At 36.0% G+C, this 20,810-nt stretch overlaps 2 protein-coding genes across 2 annotated transcripts; both read right to left on the minus strand.

Moving 5' to 3' along the window:
- Positions 1 to 147: 147 nt before the first annotated feature.
- Positions 148 to 5,928, minus strand: LOC130710116 (NADP-dependent malic enzyme). Its single transcript, XM_057559267.1, has 19 exons — positions 5,672 to 5,928; positions 5,121 to 5,241; positions 4,805 to 4,879; positions 4,255 to 4,406; positions 4,062 to 4,167; positions 3,482 to 3,547; positions 3,275 to 3,370; positions 3,094 to 3,165; positions 2,924 to 3,007; positions 2,741 to 2,839; positions 2,436 to 2,483; positions 2,274 to 2,327; positions 2,059 to 2,157; positions 1,752 to 1,841; positions 1,576 to 1,653; positions 1,341 to 1,415; positions 1,152 to 1,242; positions 493 to 621; positions 148 to 397 (listed from the first exon to the last, which is right to left on the minus strand). The coding sequence occupies exons 1-19, from the start codon at positions 5,821 to 5,823 to the stop codon at positions 309 to 311; spliced, it is 1,776 nt and encodes a 591-aa protein (XP_057415250.1). The 5' UTR covers positions 5,824 to 5,928; the 3' UTR covers positions 148 to 308.
- Positions 5,929 to 13,124: 7,196 nt separating this feature from the next.
- LOC130715823 (uncharacterized) lies at positions 13,125 to 14,259 on the minus strand. The gene has a single exon (XM_057565948.1). It carries the CDS (start codon positions 14,120 to 14,122, stop codon positions 13,493 to 13,495), a length of 630 nt encoding a protein of 209 aa, XP_057421931.1. The 5' UTR covers positions 14,123 to 14,259; the 3' UTR covers positions 13,125 to 13,492.
- Positions 14,260 to 20,810: the final 6,551 nt, after the last annotated feature.

Raw genomic sequence — 20,810 nt, forward strand, 5'->3', positions numbered from 1 at the left:
AAAGTACTTTATATTTCCATCAAAAAAAAAAAAGTAAAGTACTTTATACGCAGCCTAAAACGAACAAGCTGTTGGAAAAATACGTGAAGCTATAATGCTTCCTTAAGCCCTTTATTAGTCAAGTTTTAATAATCAACGCCATTGGCATGAAGATGAAATAAGGATTTTAAAATAGAAACAAACTGGTTTAAGTAAAGCATAAAACTGTTCATATTCTTGCATAATCATAAAAGCACACACCATACATATCAAACACATCCTTCTTAGACCCAAAAGCCTCAGGTTCAACAACAGGAAGTTTCCTCCATTCACCTGTAGTTGCGGTATACAGGGCTATACATACAACTCTCAGCATACTTGACAAGATCCTGAGGACGAGGAATATGTGTAGCCAAACCTACAAAGAGTTGAAGCAATTCTTGAGTTTAAAATGAAATGCATGCTTGGAATATTAAGAATGATATAGTAAGAATTAAGAAAATGAGCAAACACCTAGTTCATATGCCTTGGCAGCAACACTTGCAGCTATATCAGCCGAAATTTTTCTGATATCAGTGAAAGGTGGGTAAATCAAACCCTTCTTGTAGTTCTCCTCTGAAACTTGTTTAGCCAATGCTTCCGCTGCACCATTCAATAGAAGAACGAGATGGGTTTAGCCAAGGCATTATGTTGACATGATCATATCATGTTGAAATTTGTGCTACTCTATCTTTATTTATATTAAACAAGTGGACACCTATGAATATTTATGAAAAAGTAGATACACCCAAACACAAACTACAATATGACAATGTCGGATTCGAGTTCCCTACACACATGTATAATTTGTGTTCATGCAATCACGCAATCTGAGTCGGCCGATGAAGATCAGTCCGTTCATATATTTCATCAGGATAGTCTTGTGACCGAATGACTCAGATTGTGTGACTGCGTGAATGTAGAGATTTCCTAACTGCAGTGAATCTAATTCCGACAATGTCATGTCACATGAGAGGTTAAGAATCTATCTATAAATAGTTATATATTTATGATCATCATGTAATGTAAGTCAAGAGAAATGCAAGAAGAATAAGACAAGAAAACTTGAAAGAGTCAATAAGAAGGAAAAAACATCATTTCGTAGTTTCACTAAATTTGTCATATTAACTTACATGCTGCTAGAAGCATATCATCATGGACTCGGATTGCTCCTGACATTACCAAACCCAAACCAAAGCCTGGGAATATGTAAGCATTGTTGGACTGAATTGACAAGGAAAGAATCAGAAATGATGATATCCTGTTTTTAACCAACTAAGAGATATTAAAAAGATTAATGAATCTGGAGAAGATTTTGAAACCTGGCCAGAATAATAAACTTTGCCCTTAATTTCAACTGGATCAAATGGGCTTCCACTAGCAAAGATTGCGCGGCCCTTTTGGTAGAAACAAGCAAACAAATTGAGAAAGTTATTAGTGTACACATGTAAGAGTTTCAAGCATAATTTGAACCAGAGAACAAGGTTGACCAAAAAAAAAAAACCAGAGAACAATCAAACAGGGTGTATTGAGAAATTTAGTCATCTGTTATTTTACCTCACTCCATTCGTAGGCCTGTTGAGCTGTACACTCAGACTGTGAGGTTGGATTGGAAAGAGCCAAAATGAGAGGTTTCTGCAAGCCATGCATGTCAGAAATACAGTTTCTATTTAAAATTTTACATCCAACAAATATACTACTCACAACGAGAGAGACTGAGATAAGATTTTTACTTCATTGTTTGAAGTCATAGCCTCTATTACTTCCTTTGTAAATGTCTGTCCCACTCCTGATGATCCAATCAAAACTGTAGGCTTGATTACCTGAAAATGAAGGTAATTAAAGATAAGGACATGCTTAAGGGAAACCAACAAGCCGTAAACAGTGATAGATGAGTGCTAGCAAGTAGCAACACACTCTTTTCAACACATTTTCCTTACATTTTTTAATGTGTTGACTTTTAAAAAATAAACCTCTCATGGAATGTATTGAAGAGTGTGTTCTGTGTTGCTAGCATTTCGCACAGAGAGATTTTGATACCTTAACAGCATCTATGAGAGTGCTAACAGGCTCATGTTCATGAGCCCAAGGCTTCTTAAAGTGTTGAAGAGAATTCGCCCGCGAACTAACAATCAAACCCTGCAAGGAAATGAAGAAATACTTTAGAGAAACAGAATGAAATTAAAATTCAAAAAATTAAATGAATCTGACAAAAAAAATAGTTCTCCACGGAAACTTATCACGCTTTCTACTACCTTTGAGTCTACAAGCCATATCTTCTTGCGACTCTCTTCAATAGGTTGCTTAGTCTGCGGCAGAAACAACAGAAATAAGTAGAAGAATATGACCCTTTGTAAATTAAAATGAACTCAAGAAACCAGTGTGGCTGATATATAAATGATGAATAGCTGATTCACCTGCTTTGACATCTCAAGAGCTATTAGCTCTGCTATACCAGTTCCTGCCTAAAAGCATAAAATAACTGAGTCAGACAAACTAACTTGTTAATAGCATGTTTAGATCAGTTTCTCTTTAGTCAGAATCAATTCTGTAACCCAGAAATTATTCACAGAAGCTTCTTTCCACAATTGATTCTGACGAAGAGTTTCCAAACATGCACTAGGTATATAACAGAAGGCTGTGTTGGCATGCATTACCACCCTCAAAATTATCATAGATATCAATCAAGTTTGGGAAAAGGGGGGAACAATAACGGTCTTACTTCTCCGGCACCAAGGAAGAGGAATGTGTGGTCACCCAGGGTACCGCCAATGAGCTTTAGAGCTGCTACAACTCCAGCTAGAACAACAGATGCAGTTCCCTGTGATAATACATAAATAATTAGAACACACAAACAATCTTTAAGAAAAAAGATGACAGCTATTGTGATCGTGAGACATGGTACCTGTATATCGTCATTGAAAACAAGATGAGTTGTGCCATATTTAGCAAGCAACTCAAAAGCATTGTGATTTGCAAAATCTTCAAACTGCAGAAATCATTGAAAGAATCAGACACCATAACTTAAGAACATAGGTTCGAAGCCACATAAACCATGCATGGATTTTCAACGACCTGCACTAGAACTTTTTCCCCATAGTTTTGCTTCACTGCAGTCATGAACTCATGAAGAAGATCATAATATTCCTAAGAACAAACATCAAATTTGCCTCAGATAAATAAAAGTCAAATGATACAAATAGTATCTGAAAAAAAAAGTGAAATAATTTGAGCAAGGCATATATGATATACAAACCTTCCCTGTTGCCCTCTTTTGTCTAAGTCCAATGTAAAACTCATCATTCAGTAATTGCTCATTGTTTGTCCCCACATCAATGGTTACTGGTAAACACTAATCACCATTATAAAAAAAAGGAAAGAAGTAAGAAAGGTTATATAAATCATTGCACATATTGACATATATCAATAAAATGAGAAGAAACAATAGATGGAAAATGCTTACTGCTGAAGGACGAACTCCACCTAGTGCACTGTACAAAGCCAATTTACCAACAGGAATTCCCATCCCCTGAAGCACATCCAACATAAATGAATTATGTAGATCCCTCTCATATAATTTTACTATGAGTGTGTTTGGTTAATCAACTTAATTAAGTACTTATATCACATAAATGCTTATTCATAAGCTAATTTGAAAAGCTTGAACAACTTATAGATAGGTGGTCACAGGGCGTGTTTAGAAGAGTTCATTTGATATTATCTTATAGTATAAATGCTTATGTAAGTGTTTGAGTAGCTTATGAAAACAGTTTCTAACCTAAACTTCTTTGGGCTTATTTTCATAAGCTACTCCGATTAACTTATGAGTAAGCGCTTATTATACCTACTTATAGCTATTTAGAGTTTATTTCAATAAGTTTATCAAATTAGCTTTTGAATAAGTGCTTAATTAAGTGGTTTACCTAAATGTATCCATATGCTATTTTAATAAGTGCTTGCACTAAAAGATAGCCTCAAATAAGTCTTTCAAATTATAAATTAAGGTCTAAGGAGTAAGGAGTGTGACTCCCCTGAAAAATTACCTGGCATCCAAGATCCCCAAGTCCCAGAATCCGCTCACCATCAGTTACGACAATCACCTGAATACTCCTCTCAGGCCAATTTTTCAAAACCTCAAGGATTCTCCCCCTGCAAAAGGCCAACACCTTTTTAACCCCGCGCCAAATTTAGTCGAAAATTGCATACAAATGAATGCAGGAAAAAGTAAATTCCTACTTCTCTTTCAGACTAATGTAAAGACCCTGAGGACGCCTGAATATGCTCCCATATTTCTGGCAAGCTTCACCAACTACAGGAGTATATACAATTGGAAGCAACTCCTCAACATTGTCGATGAGAAGTTTGTAAAACAGCCTTTCATTCGTCTCCTGTAGACCACAACAACATACTTTTTCAACTTTCATATCCTCATTATATATAAGAGGAACATGTCAATTCTCATAAGTAGATGAATATATTCTCTATGTTCTCTCTCATAAAATTCAAGTTCATCATTTGATCCATTCTAGTGAAGTTCAATAAGGGAAGAGTTCAAAACACCACTAAAAGGAGAAAATCAACTAGGAATGAAAGAAATCAGCATCATATATTTGCAATGATACACACTGTGGACAACTTATGTGTGGATCTTCTTTTCTTTTCTAAGAATCAATTCCTACGCCAAGAAGTTTTTTCCTAGAATTGATTTTAACTTAAAAATCTAAAAGGATTTTCAAATATGCACGAAACAATGACACAATGATGACTGATGAGTTGATATGCCTGCCTGAAGGTCCATCATGGCCACATACTTCTGCAAGGGAACCTCATATTGTCTGATGCCATTCATTGTTTTCTTCTCCTGTAGGCAAAATAGAATGAAAAGATGAGAACCAAATAGGGGTTGAGGTAAATAACATTCTCATACCTCAAAGATTATATATGAAGAAAAAAACAACTAATAGCATGTTTAGATCAACTTTTCTTTCCTCAAATCAAATCTGGAATTCAAAAGCTACTCACTGAAGTTTCTCTTAGAATCAATTCTGACATCAATTTTAAAAGGATTTTCAAACATGCTATTAGATTATAAAGATGTAAACCTGAAGTTCCTGTGTGCTAACTGTGGGAGGCAGAAGGCCACGCAAAAAGTGTGCATCCCTCTCTTTCTCAGTGAAAGCAAGTCCTTTGTTATACTGTGGATCCCTTAGCAAAGAGTGTCCACTGCAGGCAGAAACAACTCATAAGACCACAAATCCATATCAGGAAAGTATATTTAGTACATATTTGGAAACCCTTATACAATTCATTATGAAACCATAATTAATTCTAGTTGCAGGGTTTCATATTGATTCTGATGATGAAAGAGAAGTTGATCCAAACATGTTATTATGACTAAAAACCCATCCCTCCCCAAAAAATGTCAAAATCAATACAGCAATCAATCAGTATAAACAAAACAATAACCAATAGCTAAGTAAGACTCCAAAAATTCCATTTCAACAATGAACACAATCTTGTTAGGAAGACTAAAACTTTAATGGTAAAGAAATATGAGCATGATCACAAGTAAATTTAACCGATGAAGCTAAAACAAAAAAAACTGGGAAATGAAGTTGTTGTGCATGTAATGGATTTTGAGTAAGAGCAGGACCTGGCAACAGAGAAAGTCCAAGGGGTGACAAGCTGGTCCTCGGTGGCACGATCCTCGCCATACACATCCTCAACACCACCGCCGACGGTGGATCTTGGACTGAGGTCCAGCACTGATTCTCCATCTCTTAAGGGCTTAAGAATGCTCTCCATCTTCCTTAGACAGTAACACTTTTCTCTGATATTTTTCCTTTGCACTTCACAAGAATATGACGACACTACAAGAACCGAGTGAAGGGAAGTGATACTATATATGCAAGTGGGGTATCAATGTGAGTGTCATTTTCTATTTGAAAAAACAAAGTGCAGTGCTTGCCATTTATTGGCTTCTTTTGCATTATTTGAAAATTTATCAGTTGTCACCTCCATACATATACATGTTTGGATATTGATGATCAAAAGTTGAAAACTTTCAAAGAAAAAAGTCAAAAAATATCAGCTGGGACACGATTTCACTATACCGTTAAAAGAGGTTATGATCAATGAGATCATAAGAGTTCATGATTCTTTCACGATTTTTTGATTTTTTACACTTGCTCCTTTATGATATAAACAAGGTTAAAATTGCATTTTACTATTTTGTTCGCATCTCTAGTCAATGCGATATTTTAACAAACGTTTGAATTTCAGGATTTTAATACGATCTTAGAACTTGAGATAGAGATAAATTGACATGAAAAGCCAACTTAAAAAATGAGAATTACAATATTTTTATATGGGTTATCTTGAAAATATTTCTTGTGAATGTGGTATCATGAGAAAGAGATTGATTATTTCTTTTTGTAGCAAGGTCTTTAATTAATGCATTGCTAAAGACAAAGAGATTGATTGAAAAGAGACATCAGGAACAATTTGCTGTGCTTTTGTGTCGGCTTATGGATGGGGGATTTAGGATAATGTTAAGTCATAGTAATATAATTTTCTATACAAATTATTTGTTTTAAAAAGTATTGTGGTTGTTATAACCAAAAAAAGAAAGTATAGTGGATTTGTGGTTGGTCTTTGGTTCTGAATAATTAAGTAATGAAGTTACAAGTGAACTTGCTGCAACGTGTTTGAACGTGCCACTGTGTTATGATCCATTATTAAATCACTTCTAAAACAAACTTAAAGCCTATTGAATAGTATGTGAATTGATCACTTTCAAAAAAAAATAGTATGTGATTTGATTAAAATTTAGAAATCAGTTTATTAGAAGTTGTATGAATTCAATAATGAGAAATGAAATGATAGTAATACACCATTCAACACTAATTGGTTTGCCCCTAAAAAAAACACTAATTGGTTTAATTTTACCCATTTTTCTCACTTTTTAACAAATGTAATGATTTTATAAAAAATAAACTTAAGATTGTGAAAGTAGAGCAAGTGTCCAAAACAGGAATGAAATATTGGCCACCATCATCAACACGTGTTTCTGTCAAAAGGCCAGATGGCTTCCCTGAAAGAATCGAGAGTTGGGATATTCGTAGCAATTTGATGAGATTAAAGTCCTTGTTTTTTAAGAAAGAAACTGACCCATCTTTTCTTATCTTTTCTTTTTGTTTGAGAGGACTTTAGAGTTGTAACACTAAATATAAACATATCGCAATTATTTAGGGTATCGGATAAAAAATTATACACGGGTTGGTTTAGTAGGTTTTTTTTTGATAATACGGTTTAGTAGGTTTTTCTTAGAAAAAGTTTCTGCCGCTATATAAAGAGAGACTTTTTATCCTAAAGTTAGTATAAGTGATTAATCTTATCATGTACAGTTGTCAAGAATAACAAGTTAACTTTTTTTTACATTGAAAATATAAATTTTACCACTAGAAATTTGATTTCTGGACCTCATTCACTCAATTCACATGTTCATTACTTCTTACCATTTTAGAGACAAATAACAAGTTAACTAAGTAAGTCAATTTTATTGCGTAAATTATTTTGTAAAGTAAAAGGTGTAAAAGTGGAGTTATATATTTGATATGACAAATATGTTTATGTGACATGACACATGTGGTGTCATTTCCAAGGAAATTATTGTGATTTGAGATCCTTAACTTAATTCATGAACAAAGCAGATCACATATCTCAATGTTTTAAACATCAAAATGAAATAGGCTCTTAAGAGCATCTCCAATGTAAAGTTGCTAGTTGGATTGCTTAACACTATTTTTGTGGGTCCAAACTGTCACATAGGATTTAAGCAACTCATAAGCAACCCATGTTGATTTTGCTCCAATGCAAGGTTGCTTATTTTACTTTTAATAGGGTCTCACTATACTTCTTATATTTATATTTTTATTTACACATTTACATTTAAAAATTAATTCAATGTAACTGATTGCTTTCTTTTTTGAAAATATAACGAATTACTTAATCACTAATTAATCATCTTATCAACTAATTTCTTAATTAAATACTTTTTCTTTCTTTTTAAGGCCCAAACGAATCCTCAGCCCACCACTTAAATTTTTTTTGCTTTGATTTTTTTAACATTATAATACAAGCCCACTTGCTTTTGTGTTTATATTTAAAAAGGTATTAGAAAATAAAACCTAATCTCAAGAAGTATCTGGAAACAAAGAAGGTTTATGACTTTCTGCAACAGAGAGAAATAGACGAGAAGAAGAGAGAAAGAAAATGGGATTTTCTCTTCAACCCTTATCTTCTTCCACCCGTTTTTGAGGCTTTCAACCTCACCGCCGTCGTCGTCTCTGTCAAGCGACATGCAAGCCGTCGTTTCCGTGCACCCCTTCGTCTCTCTCAAGCCCCTGATCTCTCTGCTTCCCACATGCAGCAAATCAACGCTTCCAGCAACAAATCAGATCTTCCCAAATCCAGATCGAAGGTTCAATCAGACCTTCCTAAACCCATTCCACTGCCATCGGAGATTCAGAGGTCAAGATTGGTGGTTTCCACCGATCGGAGATTCCACGTCTGTAATTTCATCTTTTAATTTTTGTGGGTTTTTTTTTTCTATCTTCAGTTGATTTGCTGTAGAAGTGTAAAAAAATCGTTTCTGGAATTTGTTTCTGTCTGGGTTTTCTTTTTTTAATTTTTCTGGAATTTGTTTCTAATTTCATCTCAATTGATTCAAGTCTGGAATTTTTTTTCTGATTCAAGTCTGGAATTTGCCTACTCTTCCCATTGATTATTGTTTCCCTCTTTTTTTTAACTGCAATCAGTTGTTGTGATATTTTATAATAAAAAGGTAGAAGAAAGGAAGCTAAGCAACGTTGCTTATTTAAGCAACGTTCCTTAACTTTGAAGAATAAGCAACGCCACCTCAGCAAGCTCCAATGGAGCAGAAAAATAAGGAACGCATCTTATTTTAAGCAACCCCCATTGGAGTTGCTCTAATACCTTTATGTGATTTAATATATGAACTAGTGTTCTTTCCCCGTGCGTTGCACGGCGATTAAATTTATTGTAAAAATGAATCAGTAGAAATATGTTTTAACTTAGTTTATGCTCTTTTCAGTAAGTAGAACAGAGATGGAACTGAACATATGTTACAAACATGTAGATGAATAACCACAGTAAATATATTAATTTGATTAGGTTGTATAGACCTCACAATGGCAACACTTGAATAGTAATAAGAACTCAGTTTTTAAGGAATGCAGAAATAAGTTAAACATAACAATAACAACAACATGAACCCTTATTAGAAGTTGTAGGCCCAGTTTGGAAGAGCTTATTTGAGCTTATCTGACAGAATAAGCTCTTATGCCAGTGTTTGGGAGGGCTTATGCAAACAGCTTATGACCTGTCATAAGCTATTTTCAGTTTATTTTCATAAGCTACTCAGGATAGCTTATGAAAAACAGCTTATGCTTATATACAACTTATTTTTAATTTATTTCAATAAATTTTCAAAAATAGCTTATGAATAAGCGTTTATGTCATAAGCGCTTATGACCATAAGTGCTTAATTAAGCTGTTTTTCCAAACGGGGTCGTAGTCCATGATTAATGATAAAAACTTCATAACCAATCATGTTGTTAATCAAGCATATTTGAGCTATAGAACCTACAAAGGAAAAAATTTATATAAGAGTAATAATCAATAACCAATACAAAAATAAATTGTGTATAATTTAAAAATGCTAAACAAACCTTATAGAAACGCCAACAAACCTTATATCTTGTAGTTAATGATCATACTTTAAAAAGAGATAAGAAAATAATTATTTTTTTTTCATTTGTGTAGCCCATTAAGTTATTGAGCGAAGACAAATCATTCATCTAAATGTAAACCTGTATTTTTTCAACTGAACCCACCCCATAAGTGGGTTGAGCTAAGCACACTCACAACCTGAGTCCATTTTGGTCGACCTAATTACTACTCCACCTCAATTATAATATTTTTAAATATTACTTAAGTTTCCATGCATTGAATTATTACTTAAATTTCTAAAAGTAACTTAACATCACATAATTGATTATTGGAATTGGGTCACAACCTACCCAAAGAATTAATAAACAAAACAATTTTTCATAATACAAATGAAAAAAGGAATTATGTCTTCCATATTTCAGACCATGCAACCTAAATATCTCCACAGATACTTCATGGAGATGATGTTGTCGTGCATTTGTCGAGATTTATTAACAAAATAAGTGTAGTTATTTTGTTCACGTTCAGACGATAGCTAGGAGCGCTACTTGATCATGAGAGGTTCTTCAAAGAGTTGGTCGATACAAAATTCTGGTTGGCTCCATTCCAGCACATATCTATTGGAATTTCCTACATCAGTAAAAAAAAACAACATTATAACATAGACTAAAAAAATTCTCATAAAAATATATATTTTTCCGTTGAACAATTTTAGTGGTCGAGGTACCTGGGTAATTTTACCCTGCTGCAGAAAGGTCGATCAATTCGGACGACCTTCTCAATCTTTCTAAGGATTGTGAACTCTTGTACTCGTCCAACCTTACTCAAAACACCGATTATATCTAAAATATCCAGATATCATAAATTGTTAATACAGTGCGAATAATATAACTACAAAATAATTAACAAAGACTCATTGATAGTGGACGTATCCTCCCGAAAGTTGAGTTCAAAAAGATGAGTGTTTGATGGGTAATATTCAGATTTTTCAAAACTAATAGTTGGTGGGAATTGGAAGGACTGATAAAGTTGAAGAATAACATGAGGTGATTTATATAGAAATTTCAGAATTAGGGTTACTTCTCAATGCAAGTTAAAAAAATGTAGGAAAATTAGGGTATTATGAATGGTATTTGAAATTAGCCGGCACAATTTTTTTTTTTCAACCAAAATTTCAATCGTACGCTTATAGTGACTTTTAATAGCATGAGGTGATTTATCACTCAAAATAGGAAATTCAATCAATTTCAGGGTAATTTTTTCTTCATAAGAATGGAATGTATCAAACATGATATTAAAATACTACCCCGTGCGTTACAAATCATGACATTAAATAGTGATTCCATTTATTAAAATATTACAAACGCACGGTTCACTTATAATTATTATGAATGATAGGTCAATATATCTCATTTATGAAAATGATTAATTATAGGAAAGGTGTTATTTAACTGAGAAACGCATTGATTTAAAAAAAATTGAGAAACACGTTGACGGTCCTCGCACAGGTAATCAGTAATTATAGAAAATTCGAAACTATTTCGAATATTTTTGAAAAATAGTAATTCTATTCCCTATTTAAACACATGGATCTTGTGGTGCAAAGCAAAAATTATTTGTAATTAAATAGTTGAAATAGTCAAAATGTTAATTAGCCATTAATGTGGATATTTTATGTTAGCAATTAATGAATGACTAAAAAAATAATAATAAAAAATCAGTATTTAATAAGCTTTCAATAATGGGCCTCCATATAAAACTGAAATAAAAATGAGCTTTGTAATGTTTTGGTCCAAATCAATAAGACGGTGACACTTGTCAGGCAAAGAGAGAGATTGGATGAAAGTAATTCTTGGAGTGCCAAATCAGCAAGGTGGGTTTCACAACCTTCCTCTTTTCTAAAGTATATAGATATGATTCGTTAAAAAAAATCTACTTGAATAGTTAGCATTTTTTGTATTTTTATAATTTTCACCTAGTTTTTTCTCATTTTTGGGGGGTTCTAATTGTAAAATAATTATAGGTTTTCAATTTAAACTCTTTTTGTTTATTAGCCCGCAGGTGGACACAGTCACAAACCACCTATTTGTTACGCAGGTCAGTTTGGCCCATTTAATTGTGGGCTTTACGGGGGCGGGTCTATTTGTAAGTTGTCTCTTTTTTTGTTACACTTAAAAATTAGTCGTATCTAGCATTTCGTTGACCAAAAAAAAAATAGTCGTATCTAAAAAAAAATGAAACATAAGACTAAAATAATGAATTTAATTTATCTCAAATGAACATTTACTTTAAAAAACAAAACAATTCTGGGCTAGGCCCTCCCAATAACCAAGGTAAACAAAATAATTTAACCATTAATATTCTTGGAACGCAATAAAAAGTTACTGCAATGTAACTGTCTTTTACGGCTTCAAATTCCAAAAATGGTCTTTTATGTAAGAAATTAGGTAAAGTAGCATATAATAGACCAAATGTCTATATTTCTCCACAACATTTTTGTTCCCCTCCATAGCCTTAAAAATATGGGGGCAAACAAAGAATATCGATGCTTCATAATCTCGGTTAAACGGGACGGTTAAATCACAGAGCACTTTCTTATTATCAAGATAATGAAAGAAGTTGGACTAAAAAACATTTGTAGAAGCATATGACAAATCAGAGTTTGAACTTGAAACCTGGTATGTTTGTTTTAAAGTTTTCATCATTTAACACAAGTTCTAATGCAAAAACCACAACTATTCATTTACAAAATGTGCTTTCAGTGAATGAAACTTGACTCTTGAATCAACTAAATGTATTTTTACTCTCATTTCAACTGTAACTTGAACATACTTTAAGACACCAAACTAGTCCTTAAGTCTGAACAAACTCTAACCACAACCACGGAAACCAACAATATGCATGAAGACCAATTCAAGAATCCACCCACAAGAAAGACATAAAGGGGCTAATAAAGCCTAACTCCACCTCACCAACCTTGGAAAACGGTAAATTAAATTCTTAACTTAACCACCAATGGGTAAAAATATTACACAAAGCTCTTGCTATAATCATCCACTTTATTGTTCAAACTTCAAAGTTGAAGTAGGTGCAAAACTTTACAGTGAGTTGAGAAATTCCTAACCACAAGAGGAAGATTGGCACAAACTAATTTCCTTAAAAACAATTTTTTCTAAAATAAAATTAATATTCTTATTTTCTTGATTGATATTACATTCTTTTCTCCATTAGTCTAACAATTTTTCGCTCAAGTGTTTTCTTCATTGAAAGAAGAACACGCCCGATTTCAATCATCTGCCACTGCCTTCCCCTTGTCAAAATTTACAAACCACAAAATACAGAAAAAAACAGAGTTCAAGAAGAAGCAAGTGTATGTAGTGAACTGAAATAAGACTGCTTTAGGTTATACAACAAAACAAAAAAACACAAAACCAAGCATCATGACTCATGAGACAAACACCTTCCCATGAAAAAATAAACTGCTACATCAAATTTCAAAGTAATAAAGGATATATAGCAGCATAAACAAGTAGAAGGTGTGGCTAGGGTTTAAAATTGCTATTGCAGTTGCCGCTATATCATGAAATTGCAGTCACAATGCCAATGCGAACACTCCAACACCCGTTACGTTCGTAATGGTAGTTGCGGACTAATTTGAAATCACTGTGTTTATGAGACATGGCTAGAACTAGAAGCATAGGATATATAAAAGGTCCACTTTTTAATCTACCCATGAGCTTGGTGACTCAAAAGAAGCCATTGATCTTTTTTGCAAGTTGAGGTCCTTATAGAACCTCTTAATGAACTCCTCTGCTTCCATGTCAACTTGGCTATCCCCTGATTCATCCTTAAGAGGGAAAGGTGAATCAGTAACTCTCAGTTGTCTACAAACAGGGCTCTTCCCAAAACCTGGCAATGTCACCAAAGGGGAAGAAGAATCAACCTCCACCTTGTCATTGTTCAACATCTCAAGCACCTTCTGAACAGCACTGTAAGTAGAAAAGTCGTCATATTGTGAAGAAGGCTTAGAGTAGCGGTGGTGATGGTGGTGGCGGCGGCGTTTGGTGGGTTGAAAAACAGGGCTGTTGCTGCAGCTGAACTCGTACTCGCGGGGAGAGAAAACAGAGAGGTGGGTGTTGTGGGAGCGGCAAGTGAGGGCGGCGTATTGGTGGTGGAACATGAGGGTGTTGGCTATGGCTTTTCCGGCGAGCTTTCCACGTTTGAGCATCAAATGGTGGAAGTCTACCATTACTCTGCTCTTGGCTATGCCTTTTCTCAACATGAAGAACAGGACACGTACCATGTTCCATAGCTTCTTTGCTACTACCGGTTGGCTTCCCTCAATTTCCATTTCAGGGGAGTGTGATGAATGATTGAGTGTTGTGTGTTTGTGTTTCTTTTACTGTCCGTGTAGGAGCAGGGAGAGGATGCAGAGACAGAGAGAGTAATTGATTGGAATGTGTTTTGGTCTGCGGTGGAAGAGAGGTGTTAGGGGCTATTTAAAGGAGTTGTTGTGCAACATTGCGTTGCAGTGTGGTACTGATTAATTATTTATTACTGAATGGAACTATGGTTTGGAAATTATAGTGCAATGACTGAATTCCCCCATGGATGGTAGCGCGTGCCATTATTATTGACCAAAAGAAGGAGAGTAAATAAAAGTGAGGAAAGGCTGAGTATCAAGTTTTTATGTCTGGTAGTTTAAGTTGTAAGAGTTAGAGACATAAAGGTTGGGTGAGATGAAGGGTGAAGGTTCAGGATTTGAACTCTGAGGAGGATTAATTTCCTAACATTACTAACAACAATTGCCTATAAAAAAAAGTTTTTCCGTCCCGAAATAGTATCTCGTTTCATGTGATGACAATAAATTGTGTTATGTTATTTAAAAATTAGTTAGGTAAGATTATAAATGTTATATTCATATAGTTCTTAATTAATATGAAATAATTTCATTGTGAGTTCTCTATTATGTGGGTTTTCTATTACAATAGGTGGTTTTCTTACTCAAATAAGTGGGAGGGGTTTCTATTTATAGTGTGAGCTTTTTTCCTCTTCTCTCCTTCATTGCCTTTGTGACCACCACTATAACCTCTGTTTGCAGCCGCAACCATCGACCATCGCGTGACACCACCCTCGATCACTTCACCACTTTTGCAACCATCAACGGCCACTAATTCCACCCATCGTTTGCAGCCTTCTCCCTTGTCAACCACCTGTAAGATCAAGTTTTGATCTAGTAGTACAACTCTATGTTTTGATGATTACAAGTTAACATTTTGATATGAACAATTGTGGTACTCTAACGTGTTTTTCTGAGTGTGCTATTTACAGGCTCTGACCTCAACTCAGTCTCACACAAATCAGAAGCACTGTGTATAAAGAGCGACCCAAGCAACGCTTTCGCATTCACCATGTTCAGTATGAACAGTGGAAAAGCTTCAGAAGTTCTGAAGTTATACAAACTCTGATGTGGACTCAGTCACTAGAAGTTCTGAAGATCCAGAAAATCTGATAACCAAGAAACACTGAAGGCTCAGATATTCTGATGGTGTAGAAGACTCTGAAGATCTAGAAGCTGATTAGTGAAATTCTGTTGTCCAGAAGCTAGATACTCTGAAGGCCATGTTCTTCCCTCTGAGTTCAGAATCAGAAGAAACATTGATCAGAGGATCTGGGCTTTCCCTCTGACTCTGATCAACCGGCTTCACAAGTTCCAATATGAAGCATTCCCCTGATCAGAAGTCTCATAGGTTTAAAGGTCAAGTCGCTATCCAAGTACAAAAGCAACTGTACCTTCCTGACGACCTACCTAACAGTCTCAGACACAGCAGAAGCTGGACTTTCCAGAACTGCCCTCCAACGGTAGCATTTCCCATGCAACGCTCAACCCTAATCCTTGGAGTATATAAAGAGGCTGAAGACTGAAAGAAATGGCTAGAAGCATTCACATACGCGCAAGACAAACTTAAATTCTTCTAAGCTTTCTTTCATCTGAAATTCATTGAGTTTACTATTAGCTTTTTAGAAGCAAATCTCTTGTAAACAATTCTTTGATAAACAGTTTGTTTAGTTCCTTTAGGAGATCAAGGCTGATCGGATCCTAGAGAAGACTAAGAGAGTGAATCTTAGTGTGAGCTAAGTTAGTGTAATTGTTAGTCACTTGTAGGTTTCAAGTGCAGTTGTAACTCTTACCTGATTAGTGGATTGCCTTCATTCTAAGAAGGAAGAAATCACCTTAACGGGTGGACTGGAGTAGCTTGAGTGATTTATCAAGTGAACCAGGATAAAATCCTTGTGTGCTTTTCTATCTCTTATCTTTAGCACTTAAGTTCTCGAAAGATTTGTCAAAATCTTTAAGGTGGAAGTTTTATACTGAAAACGTTATTCAAACCCCCCCCCCCCTTTCTACCGTTTTTCATACCTTCAATTGGTATCAGAGCGCAAGTTCTGATTACCACACCTAACAGTGTTCAGTGATCCGGGCCGGTGTGAAAAACAATGGCTGCCACCACCAGTGAAACTCAAAGAGATGGTTACAATGCAAAGCCTCCTATGTTCGACGGTCAAAGGTTCGAATATTGGAAAGATAGACTGGAAAGTTTCTTTCTGGGTTTCGATGCAGATCTCTGGGATATTATTGTGGATGGCTACGAGCGTCCAGTTGATGCAGATGGCAAGAAGATCCCAAGGTCAGAGATGACTGCAAATCAAAAGAAGCTGTACTCACAACATTACAAAGCAAGAGCAATTCTTCTAAGTGCTTTTTCCTATGAAGAGTACCAGAAGATTACAGATCGTGAGTTTGCGAAAGGCATTTTCGAATCTCTGAAGATGTCTCATGAAGGAAACAAGAAAGTCAAAGAATCAAAGGCATTGTCTTTGATCCAAAAGTATGAATCCTTCATCATGGAGCCAAATGAGTCCATTGAAGAAATGTTCTCCAGATTTCAGTTGCTTGTAGCTGGCATACGACCTCTCAACAAGAGCTACACAACAAAAGATCATGTCATAAGGGTCATCAGGTGTCTTCCTGAAAGCTGGATGTCTTTAGTGACTTCAATAGAGCTCACGAGAGACGTTGAGAATATGAGTTTAGAAGAACTCATCAGCATTTTGAAATGTCATGAGCTGAAGCGCTCAGAGATGCAAGATCTGAGGAAAAAGTCCATAGCCTTGAAATCTAAATCTGAAAAGGCTAAGGTTGAGAAGTCAAAAACTCTTCAAGCTGAAGAAGAGGAATCTGAAGAAGCATCAGAAGATTCTGATGAAGATGAGCTGACTCTGATCTCCAAGAGACTCAATCGCATCTGGAAGCACAGGCAGAGCAAATACAAAGGCTCTGGAAAGGCAAAAGGAAAGTCTGAATCCTCAGGTCAGAAGAAGTCCTCACTTAAGGAAGTCACATGCTTTGAGTGCAAAGAATCAGGGCACTACAAAAGTGACTGTCCAAAATTGAAGAAGGACAAGAAGCCAAAGAAGCACTTCAAGACAAAGAAGAGTCTGATGGTGACATTTGATGAATCAGAGTCAGAGGATGTTGACTCTGATGGTGAAGTCCAAGGACTCATGGCTATTGTCAAAGACAAGGAAGCAGAGTCAAAGGGAGTTGTTGACTCTGACTCAGAATCAGAAGGAAATCCTAACTCAGACGATGAAAATGAGGTATTCGCTTCTTTCTCTACCTCTGAACTGAAACATGCATTGTCTGATATTATGGATAAGTATAACTCCTTATTGTCTAAGCATAAGAAGCTGAAAAAGAACTTATCTGCTGTTTCCAAGACTCCTTTTGAACATGAGAAAATTATTTCTGATTTGAAAAATGATAATCATGCCTTGATCAATTCTAACTCTGTGCTTAAGAACCAGATTGCTAAGTTAGAAGAAATTGTTGCCTGTGATGCCTCTGATTGTAGAAATGAATCTAAGTATGAAAAGTCTTTTCAAAGATTCCTAGCTAAAAGCGTGGATAGAAGCTTAATGGCTTCAATGATCTATGGCGTAAGCAGAAATGGAATGCATGGCATTGGCTATTCTAAACCAATTAGAAATGAGCCCTCTGTGTCTAAAGCTAAATCCTTGTATGAATGCTTTGTTCCCTCTGGTACCATATTGCCTGATCCTGTACCTGCTAAAGTTGCTAAAAACCCTCTTAAAAAGGGATCATTCTCTATGACTAAATATCATGCAAATATTCCTTTAAAATACCATGTTGAGACACCCAAGGTGATCAGAACCTCTGGGGTAACTAACAAGAGAGGACCCAGAAAGTGGGTACCTAAGGACAAGATTATCTATGTTGCAGACATCCTTGATAGCTCCACTGAAACACCAATCATGGTATCTGGACAGTGGATGCTCACGTCACATGACGGGAGAAAGGCGTATGTTCCGAGAGCTGAAACTTAAGCCTGGAGGCGAAGTTGGCTTTGGAGGAAATGAAAAGGGTAAAATTGTTGGTACTGGTACTATTTGTGTAGATAGTAGTCCATGCATTGATAATGTGTTATTGGTAGACGGCTTAACACATAACTTATTGTCTATAAGTCAATTAGCTGACAAGGGTTATGATGTTATATTCAATCAAAAGTCCTGCCGGGCTTTAAGTCAAATCGATGGCTCTGTTCTGTTTAACAGCAAGAGGAAGAACAACATTTATAAGATCAGATTATCTGAGTTGGAGGCTCAGAATGTGAAGTGCCTTCTGTCTGTTAATGAAGAGCAGTGGGTATGGCATAGACGGTTAGGGCATGCCAGTATGAGAAAGATTTCTCAGCTGAGCAAGCTAAACCTTGTCAGGGGCTTACCCAATCTGAAGTTCGCTTCAGACGCTCTTTGTGAAGCATGTCAGAAAGGCAAATTCACAAAAGTCCCTTTCAAGGCAAAGAATGTTGTCTCAACCTCAAGGCCGTTAGAACTTCTGCATATCGACCTTTTTGGACCAGTGAAAACTGAGTCAATAGGTGGCAAGAGATATGGGATGGTTATCGTTGATGACTATAGCCGCTGGACATTGGTAAAGTTTCTAACCCGCAAGGATGAGTCTCATGCTGTGTTCTCTACCTTCATTGCTCAAGTGCAAAACGAGAAGGCTTGTAGGATTGTGCGTGTCAGAAGTGACCATGGTGGAGAGTTTGAGAATGACAAGTTTGAGAGTCTGTTTGATTCCTATGGAATTGCACATGATTTCTCTTGTCCCAGAACTCCTCAACAAAATGGTGTTGTTGAGAGGAAGAACAGAACTCTTCAGGAGATGGCTAGAACCATGCTCCAAGAAACTGGCATGGCTAAGCACTTTTGGGCAGAGGCAGTAAATACAGCATGTTACATTCAGAACAGAATCTCTGTGAGACCAATTCTGAATAAGACTCCTTATGAATTGTGGAAGAACATAAAACCCAACATTTCTTATTTTCATCCTTTTGGCTGTGTTTGTTATGTTCTCAATACTAAGGATAGATTGCATAAATTTGATGCTAAGTCTTCTAAGTGTCTATTACTCGGTTACTCTGAGAGATCTAAAGGTTTTAGATTTTATAATACTGATGCTAAGACTATTGAAGAATCTATTCATGTTAGATTTGACGATAAGCTTGACTCTGACCAGTCAAAGCTAGTTGAAAAGTTTGCAGATTTAAGCATTAATGTTTCTGACAAAGGCAAAGCTCCAGAGGAAGTTGAGCCAGAGGAAGATGAACCAGAGGAAGAAGCTGGTCCCTCTAACTCACAAACTCTGAAGAAGAGCAGAATCACTGCAGCTCACCCTAAGGAATTGATTTTGGGCAACAAAGACGAACCAGTCAGAACCAGATCTGCCTTCAGACCCTCTGAAGAGACCTTGCTCAGTCTGAAAGGATTGGTGTCCTTAATTGAACCCAAGTCCATAGATGAAGCTCTTCAGGACAAGGATTGGATTCTGGCCATGGAAGAAGAATTGAATCAATTCTCCAAGAACGATGTTTGGAGCTTAGTGAAGAAGCCTGAGAGTGTCCATGTTATCGGAACGAAATGGGTATTCAGAAACAAGCTGAATGAGAAAGGAGATGTAGTCAGAAACAAGGCAAGGCTAGTTGCTCAAGGCTACAGCCAGCAGGAAGGAATAGACTACACTGAAACATTTGCTCCAGTAGCAAGACTGGAGGCAATCAGACTGTTGATCTCTTTCTCAGTAAATCACAACATAGTTCTACATCAGATGGACGTGAAGAGTGCCTTCCTAAATGGTTATATCTCAGAGGAAGTCTATGTTCATCAACCCCCAGGTTTTGAAGATGAGAAGAAACCAGACCATGTGTTCAAATTGAAGAAATCACTCTATGGTCTGAAGCAAGCTCCCAGAGCATGGTATGAGAGACTCAGCTCATTCCTTCTGGAGAATGACTTTGTAAGGGGTAAAGTAGATACAACTCTTTTCTGCAAGACTTATAAAGATGATATCTTAATTGTGCAAATTTATGTTGATGATATTATATTTGGTTCTGCTAATCAATCTCTATGCAAAGAATTTTCTGAGATGATGCAGGCTGAATTTGAGATGAGTATGATGGGAGAATTAAAGTACTTTCTGGGAATACAAGTTGATCAGACACCAGAAGGAACATATATCCATCAGAGCAAGTACACTAAAGAACTTCTGAAGAAGTTCAATATGCTGGAATCTACAGTGGCCAAGACTCCAATGCATCCTACATGCATTCTGGAGAAAGAAGATAAAAGTGGTAAAGTATGTCAGAAGCTCTATCGTGGCATGATAGGTTCACTTCTATACTTAACTGAATCTAGGCCAGACATACTATTTAGTGTTCATTTATGTGCTCGTTTCCAATCAGATCCAAGGGAAACCCACTTAACTGCTGTTAAGAGGATCCTAAGGTATCTGAAAGGCACCACTAACCTTGGCTTGATGTATAAGAAAACATCAGATTATAAGCTTTCAGGTTACTGTGATGCTGATTATGCTGGAGATAGAACAGAGAGAAAAAGTACTTCTGGAAATTGTCAATTTCTGGGAAGCAATCTAGTCTCATGGGCAAGCAAGA

The sequence above is a fragment of the Lotus japonicus genome, chromosome 4, assembly GCF_012489685.1.
Source record: "Lotus japonicus ecotype B-129 chromosome 4, LjGifu_v1.2".
NCBI lineage: Eukaryota > Viridiplantae > Streptophyta > Magnoliopsida > Fabales > Fabaceae > Lotus > Lotus japonicus.